The sequence below is a fragment of the Callithrix jacchus genome, chromosome 7, assembly GCF_049354715.1.
Source record: "Callithrix jacchus isolate 240 chromosome 7, calJac240_pri, whole genome shotgun sequence".
NCBI classification, from domain to species: domain Eukaryota; kingdom Metazoa; phylum Chordata; class Mammalia; order Primates; family Cebidae; genus Callithrix; species Callithrix jacchus.
In genome coordinates this window covers 50,720,948-50,739,144 of record NC_133508.1, presented here as the reverse complement: position 1 = coordinate 50,739,144, position 18,197 = coordinate 50,720,948, and the positions used below count along the sequence as shown (strand labels likewise).

At 45.6% G+C, this 18,197-nt stretch overlaps 1 protein-coding gene across 7 annotated transcripts in view; it reads right to left on the bottom strand.

Moving 5' to 3' along the window:
- Positions 1 to 206: 206 nt before the first annotated feature.
- Positions 207 to 18,197, bottom strand: part of LOC100414167 (PRAME family member 20-like) — a 28,284-nt gene continuing 10,293 nt past the window's right edge. For 5 of the 7 annotated variants that reach the window (XM_078330409.1, XM_078330407.1, XM_078330410.1 and 2 more), the window contains exons 4-6: positions 4,743 to 5,036; positions 3,479 to 4,060; positions 207 to 1,500 (exon numbers count right to left, since the gene is read on the bottom strand). In XM_078330409.1, the coding sequence (XP_078186535.1) occupies positions 939 to 1,500; positions 3,479 to 4,060; positions 4,743 to 5,036 (1,438 nt within the window). In that variant the 3' untranslated portion in view covers positions 207 to 938. Of the gene's footprint in view, positions 1,501 to 3,478; positions 4,061 to 4,742; positions 5,037 to 9,437; positions 9,497 to 18,197 lie in introns of those variants that run through there. The other 2 variants (XM_035307791.3, XM_078330412.1) reach the window with 2 other exon arrangements.

The following is an 18,197-nucleotide window of genomic DNA, read 5'->3' as shown; positions in this document are numbered from 1 at the left end:
GCTGGGCGTGGTAGCTCACACCTATAATCCCAGCATTTTGGGAGGCCGAAGTGGGTGGATCCCCTGAGGTCAGGAGTTCAAGACCAGCCTGACAAACATGGAGAAACCCCATCTCAATTTAAAAAAAAAAAGTAAAATATAAAAAAATAAAAATAAACAGCCAGGCACGGTGGCTCACGCCTGTAATCCCAGAACTTTGGGAGGCCCAGGCGGGTGGATCACCTGAGGTCAGGAGTTTAAGACCAGCCTGACCAACATAGTGAAACCCCGTCTCTACTAAAAATACAAAAATTAGCTGGGCATGGTGGTGCATGCCTGTAATCCCAGCTACTTGGGAGGCTGAGGCAGGAGAATAAATACCCTAAACCCGGGAGGTGGAGGTCGCAGTGAGCCGGGGCAACAAAAGTGAAACTCTGTCTCCAAACAAACAAACAGGAATGGGAGGAAATTGATCACAATAACCAAATTTCATTTCAATGCCTTGATTTGCTGGAGCTGAATCTTAGTGATTGGAAGACTCAGTGCTTTTTTTTTTTTTTTTTTTTCATCAATAACTGAAGATTCCTGAGGCTTCAGCTGGAAAACAGGTTACTTGCTAATAGAGGGCACCAGACAGCTTCCACTCAGTTTCCCTTTATTTCTGTTTCTTTGCCATCCATGCCAGGGTAACTCCTTCATGCATTCTCAAGCCTGAATTCCACTCTAGACATTCAGATTCCCATTTTTGACTCAATAGGACACAGGTCCCCGAAGTCCCATCCAATCCACGTCAACGTCTCCCCCAAGTCCAGCCCCTGGTTCATTTCCTTTTGCAGTTTCAGAGCCGTGTCTGAAACGATGGGTTCTGTGCTCCCTTGAGGATGTACCTAAGACCTAAATTTTGGTTTCCAAGTGTCCAGAAGAAAGCATTTGATACATCCACCCAAACAGGCAGATGTTCAACAGTTGCACTGATTTACCTCCAGGGCATAAAATGCCCTGTGGTCGCAGTGAGGGCAGCAGGCAGTACAGAACGAGATCCTCTTGGGCTGCCTCAAGTCCTTCACTCTCCCCATCAGCTCAGCCCCAAGTTGGGCGAATCTCCTCCGGCAGAGAGCACCATAAGCACCGTAACTCTCCCGTGGGGCAGGATACAGCTCCAGGCATAAGTTGTTCAGTCTGATTGTGTGGGACAGCAGGTTCTCCAGGGTGGCCATGGAGATGGGATTGCCACGAAAGCTGAAGGTGGTGAGCTCAAAGCAGCGGCTCAGGGCAGGCAGGATGGCGTCGACTTGGGAGTCTTCGATCCCACAGTCATCTAAGTCCAGGTACTCCAGGGTGGCTGCCACTTTTTCTAGCAGAAGTTGGAGAGGCACAAGACTCAAATTGGCCAGGCTGATGCCACTCAGGTCCAGGGTCGTTAGTTGACTGAGGCTCGGGGACTGGGACAGATGTCTCAAGTCTGGTTCCGAAAGCACACAGTTCGTTATTGCAAGGGTCTTTAATGGGGTCATCAGACAGCTGGGGAGAGAGCAAGAAGTTACTTCTGGGGAATCATAGGGTTGACTGGAGGGTGATGGGGGATGACTTCAAGGTGATGGATGAAGACCATTCTGCCCAAGCCCAGGTTCATTCTGATTGTCTGATAGTCAACACTTCGGATGCTGTGTGATGAAGAACTTTGCCACTGAGGTCAAGTCCATCTTAGGCCCGGTGCAGTAACTCACACCTGTAATCCAAGCACTTTGGAAGGCTGAGATGGGTGGATCACTTGAGGTCAGGAGTTTGAGACCAGCCTGGCCAACATGGTGAAACCCTATCTCCACTAAAAATGAAAAAATCAGCTGGGCGTGGTGGCAGGTGCCTGTAATTTCAGCTACTTGGGAAGTTGAGGCAGGAGAATCGAAAAAACCCAAGAAGTGGAGGTTGCAGTCAGCAGAGATTATGCCACTACACTCCAGCCTGTGTAATGCAGTGAGACTGTGTCTCAAAAAAAAAAAAAGGAAAAACAAAGAAAAATTCCATTTCCGGCTGAGTCTTTTCCCCATCATTTATAGGAATGGATCAAGTTCACAGAACTTTACTCCCTTACTCATCCGTCAGGGGAAAACCACATCTCTGGACCACAGGAGCCCAGTGGGGACACAGGCTTATGGACAAACCCAGGCGGGATTCTGCAACGTCAGCTGGGGAGCCCAGGCTGCAGGGTTCCCTGACGCTCCTGTCTAATCAGCAAACCATTTATCACTTTCACCAGCCTTTGTGCCTACTCTCTTACCTTCTGTTTCCTAGGTAATTAATTTACCTGGAGCTCAAAACAACCTATTGGGAATTAGAGATGAGATCATTTGTGTTCCTCAAGCTGTTGAGCACAGAGCTTGTATTATTCCAAAATGTGCAGGTTTGACGAGCATTCCCCTCTTCAGTGCCCACTTCACTTCCCCACTTCCCAACATCTTTTTAAAACTAATCTGGTTTGGCCGGGCATGGTGGCTCACGCCTGTAATCCCAGCATTTTTGAAGGCTGAGGCCAAGAGTTCGAGACCAACCTGACCAACATGGTGAAACTGGGTCTTTACTAAAAATACAACACTTAGCCAGGTGTGGTGGCGAGTGCCTATAATCCCAACTACTCAGGAGACTGACAGGAGAATCGCTTGAACCCGGGAGGAGGAGGTTGCAGTGAGCTGAGATTGCACCACTGCATCCAGCCTGGGTGACAGAGCAAAACTCTGTCTCAAAGATAAATAAGTAAATAAATAAACACATAAAAATTATCTTGTTTGGGCTGGGCATGTTTGCTCAAGCCTGTAATCCCAGCACTTTGGGAGGCTGAGGCAGAGGGATCACGTGAGGTCAGGAGTTCGATACCAGCCTGGCCAATATGGTGAAACCTCATCTCTAATAAAAACACAAAAATTAGCCAGGTGTGATGGCTCACACCTGTAATCCCAACTACTCAGAAGACTGATAGGAGAATCACTTGAACCCTGGAGGCAGAGGTTGCAGTAAGCCGAGATCATGCCACCGCCCTCCCCCTGGGCAATAAAGTGAAATTCCATTTCAAAAAAAAAAGTTACCTTGTTTTTTTTTTTTTTTTAATTTTGTTTTATTTTTATTAATTCATATTTTTAATCAGGAGTCTTGCTATGTTACTGGGCTCAAGTTATCCTCTTTCCTCAGACTCTCAAAGTGCTAGGATTACAGGCATGAGCCACCATGCCTATTTCTCATTATCTTAACATAGACATGCCTCCTCAGGAGGAATTCACAAACGCACCCTCCCTAGAGCGGAACCCTTCAGTAGCCAGCTTCCTAGCATGGCAGCCTTTCTATAGCATCTACCCCTGCTGATCCCTCTGCCTTTATTTTGAATGGTTGTGTGATACCCATTTCAGGACAGAGCCACCAACAGGAAAAAGCATGCCCACTAGCGTTTACTGTGACTTAAGAAAGGCTCTGCTGTGGTCTGCAGAGAAAGCTCACCATCCTTCCTCACCTGAGAAGCTGGTCCAGATGGCCTTCGAGGAAAGAAACACAGTTCATATATAGCTTTTGGACGTGCTGCAGCTTGAGGAACTGAGAGGTGAACTGAGTAAGAAACTCCTTCTTCTGCTCTGGGGAAATGTAGCGAGGGACATCGATGTGGGAGACAGCCAGCTTATGAAGATTCCTCATCTGGCCCAGGTATGGGGTAAACTCTGCCAGGTCGGGCAGTTGCCACCTGCAATTCACTTCCACCTCCTGGATACAGCCTGGGTTCACCATATTCAGGATGTTTTTGATTTTGTGGAGGGACGTTCCCAAAACTTTCAGCTTCTTACAGCACAGGTGTAGTAAACCTTCCCTCTGCTTGACCCACAGAAAGAGGCAGGTGAGGCATTCATCCAGAGTCCTGTTCTTGAGGCAAAGGTCTATGAACACAGTCAAGCGCTGCTGTCCTCTCATCACTGGACAGTCCTGAGTGGGTTTTCTCTTCCTCGTGGCATTTGGTAAGTACCTGTGGGCCGTGGCTTCAGACCACACCATCCAGAAGTTCTCACTGACATCCTGTAAATCCAGGACTTGAAGTTTCCTTCTCCTGTGGGAAGGTAGAGGAGGCTGAGAATGTAAGCAGTCCCTGCTCAATGTCAACTTCACACCCTGCGCGGCGGCCGCTCCCTCCTTGCTTTCTCTGACTTTTCTCCGCCCTGCTGTCCCCTTGGATCCTGTTCAATTCCACTTTCTCTTTATTCTGAGAATAAGTCTCCCTCCGTCGCCCAGGCTGGAGTGCAGCGGTGAGATTTTGGCTCATGGCAACTTCCACCTCCTGGGTTCAAGTGATTCTCCTGCCTCAACTTCCTGAGCACCTGGGATGACAGGTACTCACCACCATGCCCAGCTAATATTTGTTTTAGTAGAGTCAGAATTTCACCCTGCTGGCCAGGCTGGTTCCAAACTCCTGACCACAGGTGATCCACCCTCCTCAGCCTCCCAAATGCTGGGATTACAGGTGTGAGCATCCGTGCCCTGCTCAGTTCCCACTTTTTAGTGGTGCCTTTCATTGCCACTAGGAAAAAGGTTCCTGTGACCTCCATGGACCCTGCATGATGAGCAGTCCTTTCCCTGAGGAGCTGGGCAATGGCCAAGGCCTCACTGAGCTTTCTCATCAGCACCATCAGAAGCCTGTGGGCCCCCCGTTGGGCCTCCCCACTCCTCACGACCCAGCTCTTCCTTCTCTGGACACCTGGGCCCTCCCTACCTGCCTACCTGGGCCATCTCACCTGAGACGAACCCCCTGGGTCAGCAGTGCATCAAGCCCATCGAGTACAGCTTGGAAGGTCTCCAGGCAAGGCGTCTTCATCAGGGACCCCAGAGGGAGGCGGGGGAAGGGCCAGGCCTGCACCATCGCCTTCAGGGCCTCACAGCATCTCCTGCTAAAGGCCTCCATGAACAGTGGGGGGGAAAGTTCTGTGGGCAGCTCCTCCAGGGTGCAGACGGCCAAGGCCTGGTCCTTCAGCAGGCTCCGCCCCACCAGCTCCAGGAGTCTGGGTGGAGTCCGGATGCTCATCTTCAATCTGCAAGGAAAAGTTCCAGAGGATGAATCCAGAGAAAAGGCGTCACTTTCAGACCAAGCCCATGCAATCTCATCCTCTCCTAGGGCCAAAGTCAGTGCTCTGGCAACGGTGAAAGAGTCCTCAGTTTTCTCCACTGTGCTCAGTGGCCACAAGGCCAGCATTCTGTCTCTGCATCAGCACCAGCGTCTCCCAAGCAGTGAGGAGGCAGGACCACCGCTAGCCCTTCCTTTCCATCCAGTGTTCCATCCACTGAGTCGTGAGTATGGGGGAGCCTGAAGGCTAACCCCTCCCACCTTTGGGGGAAGTTTCTAATTACTCAAGGTTCTAAAGCAACAGGAATGTTATGTCACAAGCTGTACATGCCGACATTCACAGTTCCTACAAATAAGATGGTTGGGAACATTCACTGGTCATCCCTAGAACGGGTTTTTCTATTTGTTTTCTTTTTAGTATTTAAGCTTACTTTCTCTATTTGTCTTTCCCTTTCTCTCTCTTTCTTCTTTTCCTGTTTTCCTCCTTTCTGTCTTCCTTTCTTTTCTTTCTTTTTTTTTTGATAGGGTCTTGCTCTATCACCCATGCTGGGGTGGCTGGAGTACAGTGGTGCTATCTCAGCTCAGTGCAGCCATGACCTCCCAGGCTCAAAGGATTCTTCCACCTCAGTCTCCCAAGTAGCTAGGACCACAGTCCTGCATCAGCACTCCCAGCTAATCTTTTATTTTTTGACCTCTTGTAAAGACAGCGGGTTTTGCTATGTTGTTCATGCTGGTCTTGAACTCCTAGACTCAAGCAATTCACTTGCCTTGGCCTCCCAAAGTTCTGGGATTATTGGCATGAGCCTCCACACCTGGCCTCATTATTTAAAATTTCAGTGAGAAATTTTTAAAACTGTGTGACAGTATTATGGCTCATTTGCAAGACAGAGATGTTTCCAGTACACGTCTCTTACACATATTAAAAATGAACCACCACTTTGGCTGGGCGCAGTGACTCACGCCTGTAATCCCAGCACTTTGGGAGGCTGAGGCAGGCGGATCATGAGATCAGGAGTTCAAGATCAGCCTGGCCAACACAACGAAACCTCGTCTCTACTAAAAACACAAAAAAAGGCAAGAACCACTTTGGCTGGGCGCAATGACTCACGCCTATAATCCCAGAACTTTGGGAGGCCGAGGCGGGTGGATCACGAGGTCAAGAGATCGAGACCATCCTGGTCAACAAGGTGAAACCCCGTCTCTACTAAAAATACAAAAATTAGCTGGGCATGGTGGCAGGCACCTGTAGTCCCAGCTACTTGGGAGGATGAGATAGGAGAATCACTTAAACCAGGGAGTCGGAGGTTTCAGTGACCCGAGATCATGCCACTGCACTCCAGCCTGGGCAACCGAGCAAGATTCTGTCTCAAGAAAAAAGAAAAAACTTCTGAATTTTGAAATGACAGAAACCAAGGCACAAATCAAAATTTTTGGAATAAAGACAAAACTACATTTAGAGGAAAATTCAAAGCTCAAATCCGTTCATCTGGAAAAACAGGCATGAGCCACTGCACCTGGCCTGCTCTAAAGATATTATTAAGGAATAGAATGGGGTTGGGAATGGTGTCTCACGCCTATAATCCCAGCTTGTTGGGAGGCTGAGCTGGGTGGATCATCTGAGGTCAAGAGTTCAAGACCAGCCTGGCCAAAATGACGAAACCCCATCTCTACAAAAAAGACACAATTTAGCTGTGTGTGGTGGCTAGCACCTTTAATCCCAGCTACTGGAGAGGTTGAGGATGAAGAATCACTTGAACCTGGGAAGAGGAGGTTGCACTGAGCCAAATCAGGCCATTGCACTCTAGCCTGGCGACAAGAGCAAAACTGGTCTCAAAAAAAAAAAAAAAAAATTTCGAACCTGTCAAAGCCTCTGAGACTCCAGCTGGCTGGATTGGTCTCAAAAAAAAAAAAGGCCTGGTGTCAGTGGCTCATGCATGTCATCCCAGCACTTTGGGAGGCAAAGGTGGGTGGATCACCTGAGGTTGGGAGTTCGAGGCCTGGCCAACATGGAGAAACCCCATCTCTACTAAAAATACAAAAACGCAGCCAGGTGTAGTGGTGCATGCCTGTAATCCCAGCTACTCGGGAGGCTGAGGCAGGAGAATCGCTTGAACCCGGGAGGTGGAGGATACAGTGAGTCGAGATCGAGCCACTACACTCCAGCCTGTGTGACACAGTAAAACTCCGTCTCAAAAAAAAACAAAATATTTGATTAGATTCCTTAAGTTCCCCCAACCCCAGTTAATCCTGATTGAATTTTTGGCTTTCTTACAGATTAACTGAACAAATTAGATATTCATTCATTAAAGTGAAAGAATTAGGGATAGGGTGAAAGTCCAGGACTCATTCACTGATTTACTCCACAAACATGGAGTTTTACTAATATGTGACCTTCATAGTCCTAACTGTGAGATAGGGAAGGTTTTCATCTTTTTCTAGACAGAAGACCATTCAGATTTCATGGTCATTCTCATGTGGTCATTTTTAAACTGATGGCAAAATTACACCCAGGATAATTTATGGCCATTGTGGGAATTATTGGAAATCTTTAACACTGTTTTTCTAACAAAACCACAACTGCTGGATTAAACAGTTTAAATGGGATGTTAGCATGTAAAGGCTTCTAAACTCTCTTTCTCCCCTTTTTTTGTGTGGGTTGGGATTGGCCTACTGATTTCAATCACTTGGATTTACTTTTTAACTGTTTGGTTAAGATTTTTTTGTGGGGTTTTTTTTGGACAGGATCTCATTCTATTGCCCAGGCTGGAGTACAGCAATGGTGTGAGCACGGCTCACTGCAACCTCAATTTTCCAGGCTCAAAGGATTCTCCCACCGGAGCCACCCAAATAGCTGGGACTACAAATGCATGCCACCATGACTAACTAACCACCGGAGCCACCCAAATAGCTGGGACTACAAATGCATGCCACAATGACTAACTAATATTTTAAAGTTTTTTATTGAGGCCGGGCACCGGTGGCTCACGGCTGTAATCCCAGCATTTTCGGATGCCAAGATGGGTGGATAACTTAAGGTCAGGAGTTCAAGACCAACCTGGCCAACATGGTGAACCCCCACCTCTACTAAAAACACAAAAATTAGCTGGGCATGGGGGTGGGTGGCTGTTAATTCCAGCTACTCAGGAAGCTAAGGCAGGAGAATCACATGAGCCTGGGAGGCAGAGTGAGCCGAGATCACACCACTGAGATCCAGCCTGTACAACAGTGAGACTCTGACCCCTCAACCCGCCAAAAACTATTTTGTAGAGAAGGGGGTTTGCCATGTTGCCCAGATTGGTCTTGAATCCCTAGGCTGAAATGATCCTCCCGCCTTCGCCTCCCAAAGTTTTGGGTTATAAGCATGAGTTTCTGCTCCCACCAAGAATTTTTTTGTTTTTGTTGCCTAGGCTGGAGTGCAATGACAGGATCTCGGCTCACTGCAACCTACACCTCCCAGATTCAAGAGATTCTCTTGCGTCAACCTCTAGAGTAGTTGGGATTACAGGCACCCACCACCATGCCCAGCTAATTTTTGTATTTCTAGTAAAGACAATATTTTGCCAAGTTGGTCAGGCTGGCCTCAGCCTCCCAAAATGCTGGAATCACAGGCATGAGCCACTACACTCAGCTTTTTTTTTTTTTTTTTTTTTTTGACACGGAGTTTCACTCTTGTTGATCAGGCTAGAGTGCAATGGCAAGATCTAAGGTTGTGTAACCTCTGCCTCCCAGGTTCAAGTGATTCTCCTTGTTCAGCTTCCTTAGTAGCTGGGATTACAGGCATGTGCCACCAGGCCTGGCTAATTTTGTATTATAATTATTATTATTTTTTGGTAGAGATGGGATTTTTTCCTGTTGACCAGGCTGGTCTAGAACACCCAACCTCAGGTGATCTGCTTGCCTTGGCCTCCCAAAGTGCTGGGATTACGGGTGTGAGGCCCGAGCCCAGCAGGTAAGAATTTTGAAATGACATAAACCGAAGCACAAATCAAAATTTTTGAAATAAAGACAAAACTGCATTTTTTTTTTTTTTTTGGATGGATACTTACTCTGTGGCCCAGGCTGGAGTACAGTGGCACTGTGTCAGCTCACTGCAACCTGTCTTCTGGGTTCAAATAATTTTGCTTCAACCTCCCGAGTAGCTGGAATTACAGGCGACTACCACTATGCCTGGCTAATTTTTATATTTTTAGTAAAGATGGGGTTTCACCCTTTTGGCCAGGCTGTAAAACTCCATTTAGAGGGAGAAATCACAGCTGTTTTTTATACTGTACATATGAAAAAATTTTAAAAAAGACAGGATATAGCTCTGTGCCATCTTAGGCTGACTGTAGATCAGATGGGAGGGTCCTTACAGAGATTAGTGACTTACCAGATCTGGACTCAGTTTGCAGGGTGCTCAGATCTCAAGAAACAAGCAGTAACTCCAGGCTCGAAGACTTTGGGTCTCTCCTGCGGGTCTTTGAGCTTTTATTGACCTTTGTAATCACCACTCCCATCCCCTCCCCTCCACGTATCCACTGCTAGCTTCCAATCAAAAACTGATATCTGATTGGATAGCCGAATCTCCACCCAATTAATCCTGATTGGGATTTTGGCTCTCTGAAGATTAATGGATTGAATCAGAAATCTATTAATATCAGATATTCATATTCATTTCATGAATCAAGAAATTGAAAGTGTTAGGGATCGGGTGGAAGTGAATTCATTCATTCAAGGCCAGACAGGGTGGCTCACGCCTGTAATCTCGGCACTTTGGGAGGTCAAGGCTGGTGGATCACCTGAGGTCAGGAGCCCAAGACCAGCCTAGCCAACATGGTGAAACCCCATCTCTAAAAATACAAAAATGTCTGTAATCCAGCTACTCTGGAGGCTGAGGCAGGAGAATCACTTGAACCCAGGAGGCGGAGTTTGCAGTGAGCCAAGATCATGCCACTGTACTCCAGCCTGGGAGACAGACAGGACTCCATCTCAGAAAAAAAAAAAAAAAGCTTTATAAAAACAGAGGCATCATCCCTACAAAATCAGAATAAAACCATCATGTATCAAATGGTCTTGTGGGTTTTATATCACCTAATGTGCCAGATTATTCACTCATTTGGGTGGAAGAGAGGTGCCACTGAGGGTGTGATTGGTCTCAGGGCTTAGGTTAAGGCTTCTCTGGAAGAAATTGAAACAATACCTATAAACCTTATTAATTTAATCAGTGGAGAAGGGAGGGGGAGAAATAAAAATAAACCAAGCTTGCAGCCCATTCCTCATTCATCATGTGGTCAGCTTGCTCTCTGACCTGCTTCCTCATGGTTGCTGGCAGCCTACTGTCCCAAAATCATGTAGACCTTAGATTACAGTTCACCTTAACTGCTCTGCAGACAACAATTTAAACATTGTAAAATATTAACTTTTTCATTTGAGATATTATTTCAGGTTCTGCATGTCAGTAAAACTATTGATGCCAGCTGATCTGAAGGGCCCTGTAAGGCGCCAACTCACCAAGAATGTAGTTTCTACATCCTGATGACTTTATACCTCTTCCCACCACCAAAATTCTCCAAATTTCCAGTTCCTTGCTATCTATGATCTCCTGAAAACCCTCAGTACTCCTTGGGAATATGAATTTGAGGGTCTCCTCCCAGCTTCTCATTCAGCCACCTTGTGAACATTAAACTCTCTGCTGCAAACCCTGCTGTCTCAGAATATTGGTTTGCTACTGTGCACCAGGCTTAGAAACCTGATGGTCCTGTAATAGAGTCATGTCAAAATTACAAAGAAATGAGGAAGGGGCTGGGCAGAGTTGAGCTGGGTGTTTTAATGGAATCCTGGGAGTGAGCCAAGACTTGGGAAACATGTTGGGGTTTATTGAGGGGGTGGAGGAGGAATCTATCCAACCTTGCACTGATGCCTCCTTGGTTTTTATTCTTATGAGCGAGGATGAGTCTTTCAAAACAATTTATGTAATCCTTATTTTTCTTTCAAAACCTTTGTCTTCTTTTACCTCCCTGAATAATATCACATTTATGTCCATTGCTATATCACATTTATTTCCATTGCTTTGCTCATTTCTTTTTTTTTTTTTTTTCTTAGAGATGGGGTCTTGCTGTGTTGCCTAGGCTGGAGTGCAGTGGCTGTTCAAAGGCGTGATCCCACTACTGATCAGCACAGGAGTTTTGGCCTGCTCCATTTTTGATCTAGGCCAGTTCACCCCTCCTTAGGCAACTTGGGGGTCCCCTGCTCCTGGGAGGTCACCATATTGATGCCAAACTTAGTGTGGACACCTGATGGGCATAGCCTACTACAGCCCAGAACTCCCAGGCTCAAGCGATCCTCCCATCTCAGCCTCCCAAGTAACTGGGACTACAGGCACGTGCCACCACACCCAGCTGCTTTGCTTATTTCATAATAAAAATTCTTTTTTTTTTCCACAGAGTCTCTTTCTTCATTAAGTAGGCTATATATTTTGTTGCTATACAAGATGAGTGACCTGGTTTTATGGAGAGAAAAGGTCAAAAGGATCCCATTACTCACCAGCTGGGGGTGATATGAAGGCCATGGTTCTTCTTTGTCATATCTGTACCTGTATATTGCCAGTGGAAACCTACAGGTCACATTTGGCAGGCTTCCAAATTAACCACCTGCGGAAGGTCTTATGATTGGCTTATATCCTGTCCTTAAGTAAAGAATCTCGGCCGGGAGTGGTGGCTCAAGCCTGTAATCCAAGCACTTTGGAGGCCAAGGAGGGTGGATCACCTGAGGTCAGGAGTTCAAGACCAGCCTGAACAACATGGTGAAACCCCGTCTTTAAAAAGTAAAAATAAATAAATAAATAATAAAAAGAATCTGATCGTGAGTTCACAAGTGCCTCAAACTCTTCAAGTACTGATGAAGCCTTCACCTACTGACAGTGAGGACACTGATTTGATTCTGATCATTAAGCTTTGCTGGTTGTCTTGCAAGTAAATGTTTTAGCCTGTTATGTTGTCATCTAAAGCCAGTAACTGTCACCTTTGTATTGCACCTTCCAATAAAAAAAACAGAAACAAAACAAAACTCTATTTGAGCCTTGCCAGGTCAATAAAACAAAAGAAAATTTTTGAAAAGCTGATATGAGGAGTCCCATTCCCCTCTTTCAACCTTTCTCACAAAAGCATTCCAACTTCTAACAGACTTTGGAACACACCCACTTTGTCGGTGTCTTCCAGGTCAATCCTCACATTTAGCGTTCAATGAAGCTTTGTTTAATTATTTCTGCCTCAGTAGCCTTAACTTCCACTGACACCACGTTGCATGATAATGGTTTGAATTGGGGTGGGAAGAAAAAATATTTCTAGGAATTATATAAAGTAATCCTTGCAGGCCATCTCCATTGAAGAATAAATAGGTTCCTCTCCAAACATGCCCTGAGTATTGATGCATCCAATAAATAAAACTATAATTTTTGCATATAGTAGAGCTATAGAGGCATTCTATTTGCCTCTAGAGTTTCCAATGAACCTATATTTCATTTCGGTACGTTCTCTAATTATATGGCAGAGAGTAACACAGTCATGTTCTGATTCTATGTCTATTGGCATTCTAATTGCTACATAGAGCATTCCAGTCTTCATAATGTGTCAGACCAAAGAGTCTGATTATAGGGGAGGCTGGGACACTATCTAGATTAGACCCAGTTATACTAATGTTTCCTATGCATACAGATAAATTACTAGTAATGAAATCAGCGAAAGTCATAGGCCACGCATTTACATCTATGGCTTCTTCTCAGTGCCAAGTCATTTGACTGAAAATATTATGGCTGGGGGCGGTGGCTCACGCCTGTGATCCCAGCACTTTGGGAGGCCGAGGCGGATGGATCATGAGATTGGGAGATTGAGACCATCCTGGCTAACAGGGTGAAACCCTGAATCTACTAAAAATACAAAAAATTAGCTGGGCGTGGTGGCAGGCGCCTGTAGTCCCAGCTACTTGGGAAGCTGAGACAGGAGAATTGCTTGAATCCAAAAGGCAGAGGCTGCAGTGAGCCAAGATCGCGCCACCATACTCCAGCCTGGGTGACAGAGCGAGGCTCTGCCTCAAAAAAAAAAAAAAAAAATTAACCAACCTGCCAAAAGAAGGATAACAAACCTTATCATGAAGTTAGCATCCTCAATTGCTACCCAACTGTGTGTGAGAGCAGGTCCTACCATTAGTTGTGATCCTTCCCATTCATCTAAATGACTCTATAGCCAGCAATTGCTTTGGTAAGTGACAGTAGCTAAATTTTGAACAGAACTTAAAAAGTGTTGGCTTTGAGTGCTGAAAGTACCTGACAAAATAAAATATAGGTTTGAGCATTTTGTGTTAATACAAATAAACCCAAATCTCCGTCCATGGAAAAACATCAAATGGAGTCTTGTTCCATTGTCTGGGAAAAGCTGTTTACTGTGTGATGGGGTCTGCTTCTAGGGAAGGCTTTTCCTTGGATATCCTTAATTTTAAGTCACCTGGTACGGTCCCATTGAATGATGCACATGGGCAGATTCCCCTTGGTGTCCTTTCTAAAAGATGCAATCTCCAAATGCTAAGGCATGAAGGTCTAACCATCATTGAAAGCCTCTTTCACCTACTGGAAATATTCTTTGAACTACTGCATCAAGGTCTTGCAGTATTGAGTCATATTGAGAGCAAGTCCTAAGTGCATAGAAGCTAATTCTATGATACCATCGATTGAGAAAAGAAAAAGATTAGGCGGGGTGTGGTGGCTCACGCCTGTAATCCCAGCACTTCAGAAGGCCGAGGTGTGGATCACCTGAGGTCGGGAGTTTGAGACCAGCCTACCCAACATGGAGAAACCCCGTCTCTACTAAAAGTACAAAAAAATAGCCAGGTGTGGTGGTGCATGCCTGTGATCCCAGCTACTTGGGAGGCGAGGCAGGAGAATCACTTGAACCCGGGAGGCAGAGGTTGTGATGAGTCGAGATTGCACCATTGCACTCCAGCCTGGGCAACAAGAGCAAAACTCTTGTCTCAAAAAAAAAAAAAAGGTTTCTTTAGGTTTCTTATTTCAATTAAGTTGGACATGGTGGCTCACGCCTTTAATCCCAGCATTTTGGGAGGCTGAGGTAGTTGGATCATGAGGTCAGGGTTTCTAAACCAGCCTGACCAACATGGTAAAACCCTGTCTGTACTAAAAATGCAAAAATTAGCCAGGTGTGGTGTGCATACCTGTACTCCCAGCTACTCAGGAGGCTGAGGCAGGAGAATCACTTGAACCTGGGAGGCGGAGGTTGCAGTGAGCTGAGATCATGCCTTTGCACTCTAGCCTGAGCAACAAGAACAAAACTCCCTCTCAAAAAATATAAGAAAGATGAAGAATCCTGGGGATTCTGCTAAGAGAAAAGAAGAAAAAGGTGCATTTATTGAGCTACCAGATGGCAGGCCCCATGCCCAGCCTTAAACATGCATGTCATTGAATCTTTTTTTTTTTTTTTTTTTGAGACGGAGTTTTGCTCGTTACCCAGGCTGGAGTGCAATGGTGCAATCTTGGCTCACCGCAACCTCCACCTCCTGGGTTCAGGCAATTCTCCTGCCTCAGCCTCCTGAGTAGCTGGGATTACAGGCATGTGCCACCATGCCCAGCTAATTTTTTTGTATTTTTAGTAGAGACGGGGTTTCACCATGTTGACCAGGATGGTCTCAATCTCTTGTCCTCATGATCCACCCACCTCGGCCTCCCAAAGTGCTGGGATTACAGGCTTGAGCCACCGCGCCTGGCCGCCATGTTATTGAATCTTACAGGGGTCTCATAAGCTGGTTGGGAATGCTTCCCCTGCCGGGCAACTGGCCTCTTACCTAAGGTTTCTGCCCAACATCAGCCCCTGATCCTCAGCAAGGTCCTTCACTTGGGTGCCCTTTGTGTAAAGTTCTTAGCACAGGGAAGGTCACTTGTCATTTAGAGGCACTTGATCATTATCCACCCTCTGATGATGTGTGATTCCAAAGCAGCCTGCACTAGTCTTCCTTGATAGAGAAGGGAGGTGTTGTGGAAAGAGCTCTCACCATATGGCCCAATTACACTGAAAAAGAATTACACTGTAATTGGAATGAGGAATAGAAATATTTTACAAGTGTTATATGCCTCTGAGTTTCGTATTTAGATAAAAGGGAATGTGGCTGTCTCTACTGGCGACAGCTGGTTTAATTCAGCAAGGGCTGCCACCGACCATGAGGACAGCATGGGTTGGCGATGCCCTGGGGCTCCTGCTCATACAGCGTGGGCTTCCTTTTCCAGGGCAGGTTCCATACCTTTTGCAGTGAAGTCCTTTCCTGGCACAGATAATGGTCAGGAATTGCGGGTTCTGGATCCCCCCATTAAAAGTGAGCAAGGTCTCAACATTTAGATAGAAGTGAGGGCCCTAGCTGGCTTCAGTGGATCACGGCTGTAATATCAACACTTTGGGAGGATGAGGCCGGCAGATCACAAGATTGAGATCATCTAGCCAACATAGTGAAACCCCATCTCTACTGAAAATACAAAAATTAGCTGGGCATGGTGGTGCATGCCTGTAGTCCCAGCTACTCAGGAGGCTGAGGCAGAATAATGGCTTCACCCTGGGAAGCAGAGGTTGCAGTGAGCCGAGATCAAGCCACTGCACTCCAGGCATCAGAGTGAGACTCCAAGTGAAAAAAAAACAAAAAAACAAACAAAAAAAAAAACGCCGGGCGCCATGCACACCTGTAATCCCAGCTGAGATGGGCAGATCTCGAGGTCAGAAATTTGAGACCAGCCTGGCCAACATGGTGAAACCCCGTCTCTACTAAAAATACAAAAATTGGCATGGTGGCTCATGCCTGTAATCCCAGCTACTTGACAGGCTTGAAGAATTGCTTGAACCCAGGAGGGGGAGGTTGCAGTGAGCCAAAATTGTCACTGCACTCCAGCCTGGGTAATAGAGCGAGACTCCATCTCAAATAAAATAAAGTATCCCAGCCTTCTGTTAGTTTAGCTCATTTTTGATTCAAGATAACATTTGTTTGTTCAATCTTTGGAGAGGACTAAGAATGATAAGGTCATGTCCCTGATTTTATAATCTTATTTAACTCTTTGATACACTGTTCAGTCAACGGAGTTTTCCTATCCCTGGAGATTTCTCTAGGAATGCTCCACCAGAGAAATATTTTTTAGTGAGTTTTTTCGCTGTTGATGCAACAGTCTTTCTGTAAGGCAAAGCTTCCATATATCCTGAAAACAGGCATACAATCACAAGAATTTGATATCCCATTGAGCATGGCAATTGAAGGACATCCACCTACAGATATTCAAATGCTCTAGCAGGTAGTAGAAATATACCATATGAAAGCTTATGAATCTTTTGGCTGTTGTGAGTTTCATTTGTCAGACACTGGTTACAATCCAAATGTACAGGTTAACAACAATCATCTCAGGCTGGGCGCGGTTGGCTCACCACTGTAATCCCAGCACTTTGGGAGGCAGAGGCAGGCGGATCACGAGGTCAGGAGTTCGAGACCAGCCTGACCAATATGGTGAAACTGTCTCTACTAAAAATACAAAAATTAGCCAGGCATGGTTCTGTACACCAGTAATCCCAGCTACTCAGGAAGCTGAGTCAGGAGAATTGCTTGAACCCGGGAGGCAGAGGTTGCAATGAGCTAAGATTGAGCCCCTGCACTCCAGCCTGGGTGACAGAGCAAGACTCCATCTCAATTAAAAACAAACAAGCAAAAACCAATCATCCCAATACCAGTTTTCATAAATTCAACAATTTTTTCTACAACATGGTGGACTGTGGCGTACAGAGCCTTTACTAGTGGCAACTTCAGGAATTCGGGAAGGAAAGGTGACCATCCAGGCCATCAGTGAGTCCTCATTCGGGATTAAACGTGAATCCTTTCAGACACTATTTTGGTTATTCCAATTCAGGTGCACGGGATTGTTTATTGCACAAATTGTCATAAATAATTTGATGTGAAACAACTTAATCCAATTCCTTCAAACTGTGGTGGTAGCCGAGTTCGCATAAAAGTCTGCTAATGCATTTCCTTGACATTTAGTTCAATCTTATGAGTAGAAGCTAATTTTAACAACAACCTTTGGCTGGTCACGGTGGCTCATGCCTGGAATCCCAGCATTTTGGGAGGCCAAAGTGAGTGGATCTCTTGAGCTCAGGAGCTGGAGACCAGTCTGGGCAGTATGATGAAATCCCGCCTCTTCCTGAACTACGAATAATTAGCTGGACCAGGTGGCATGCACCTGTACTCCCAGCTACTCTGGGGGCTGAGTGGGGAAGGATCACTTGAGCCCAGGATGCAGAGGTTGGCTGTAAGGTTAGGATTCAAGACCAGCCTGGCCAACATGGTGAAACCCCACCTCTAAAAAAATTTTAAATTAAAAAAAAAAAAATTATATTTTTAAAAAAAGGAAAAAAAAATATTTGAGGGCAAATGTTGCTCACTCGTGGTCCACATTTGATGTGCTTCTGCTGGAAGTGAGAAATTTTCATTGTTTACATATTTTGTAATTGTCAATCCCTCCAAAGGTAATCTACTATTTGTAAAATTATTAACGACTTTGTCTTTGACTATATGACAAGTTCTAGTAGGGGTATATATTACTGTAAGTTGTTCTGATATAAACTCTGAAATAAACACAAAAGAAGTTACCAACTTTTAAAAGCAGGAATAATAGGCCAGTATGGTGGCTCACGCCTGTAATCCCAGGGCTTTGGGAGGCTGAGGCAGGTGGTTCACAAGGTCAGTTCAAGACCGGCCTGGCCAACATGGTGAAACCCCACCTCTGCTAAAAATACAAAAATTAGCCAGACTTGTTAGCACGCCCCTGTAAGTCCAAGCTATTCAGGAAACTGAGGTAGGAGAATTGTTTGAACCCAGGAGGCAGAGGTTGCAATGAGTTGAGATTATGCCATTGCACTCCAGTCTGGGCGATAGAGTGAGACTCCATCTCCAAGAAAAAAAAAAGAATATCAAAGGTACCCTATAAATATGCAAATTTTATGTATCATAATAATTTTAAAAATAGTTAAGACTAGGCACAGTGGTTCATGCCTATACTTTCAGCAGTTTGGGAGGCCAGAACAGGAGGAACACTTAAGACTAGGAGTGTGAGATCAATCAGGTC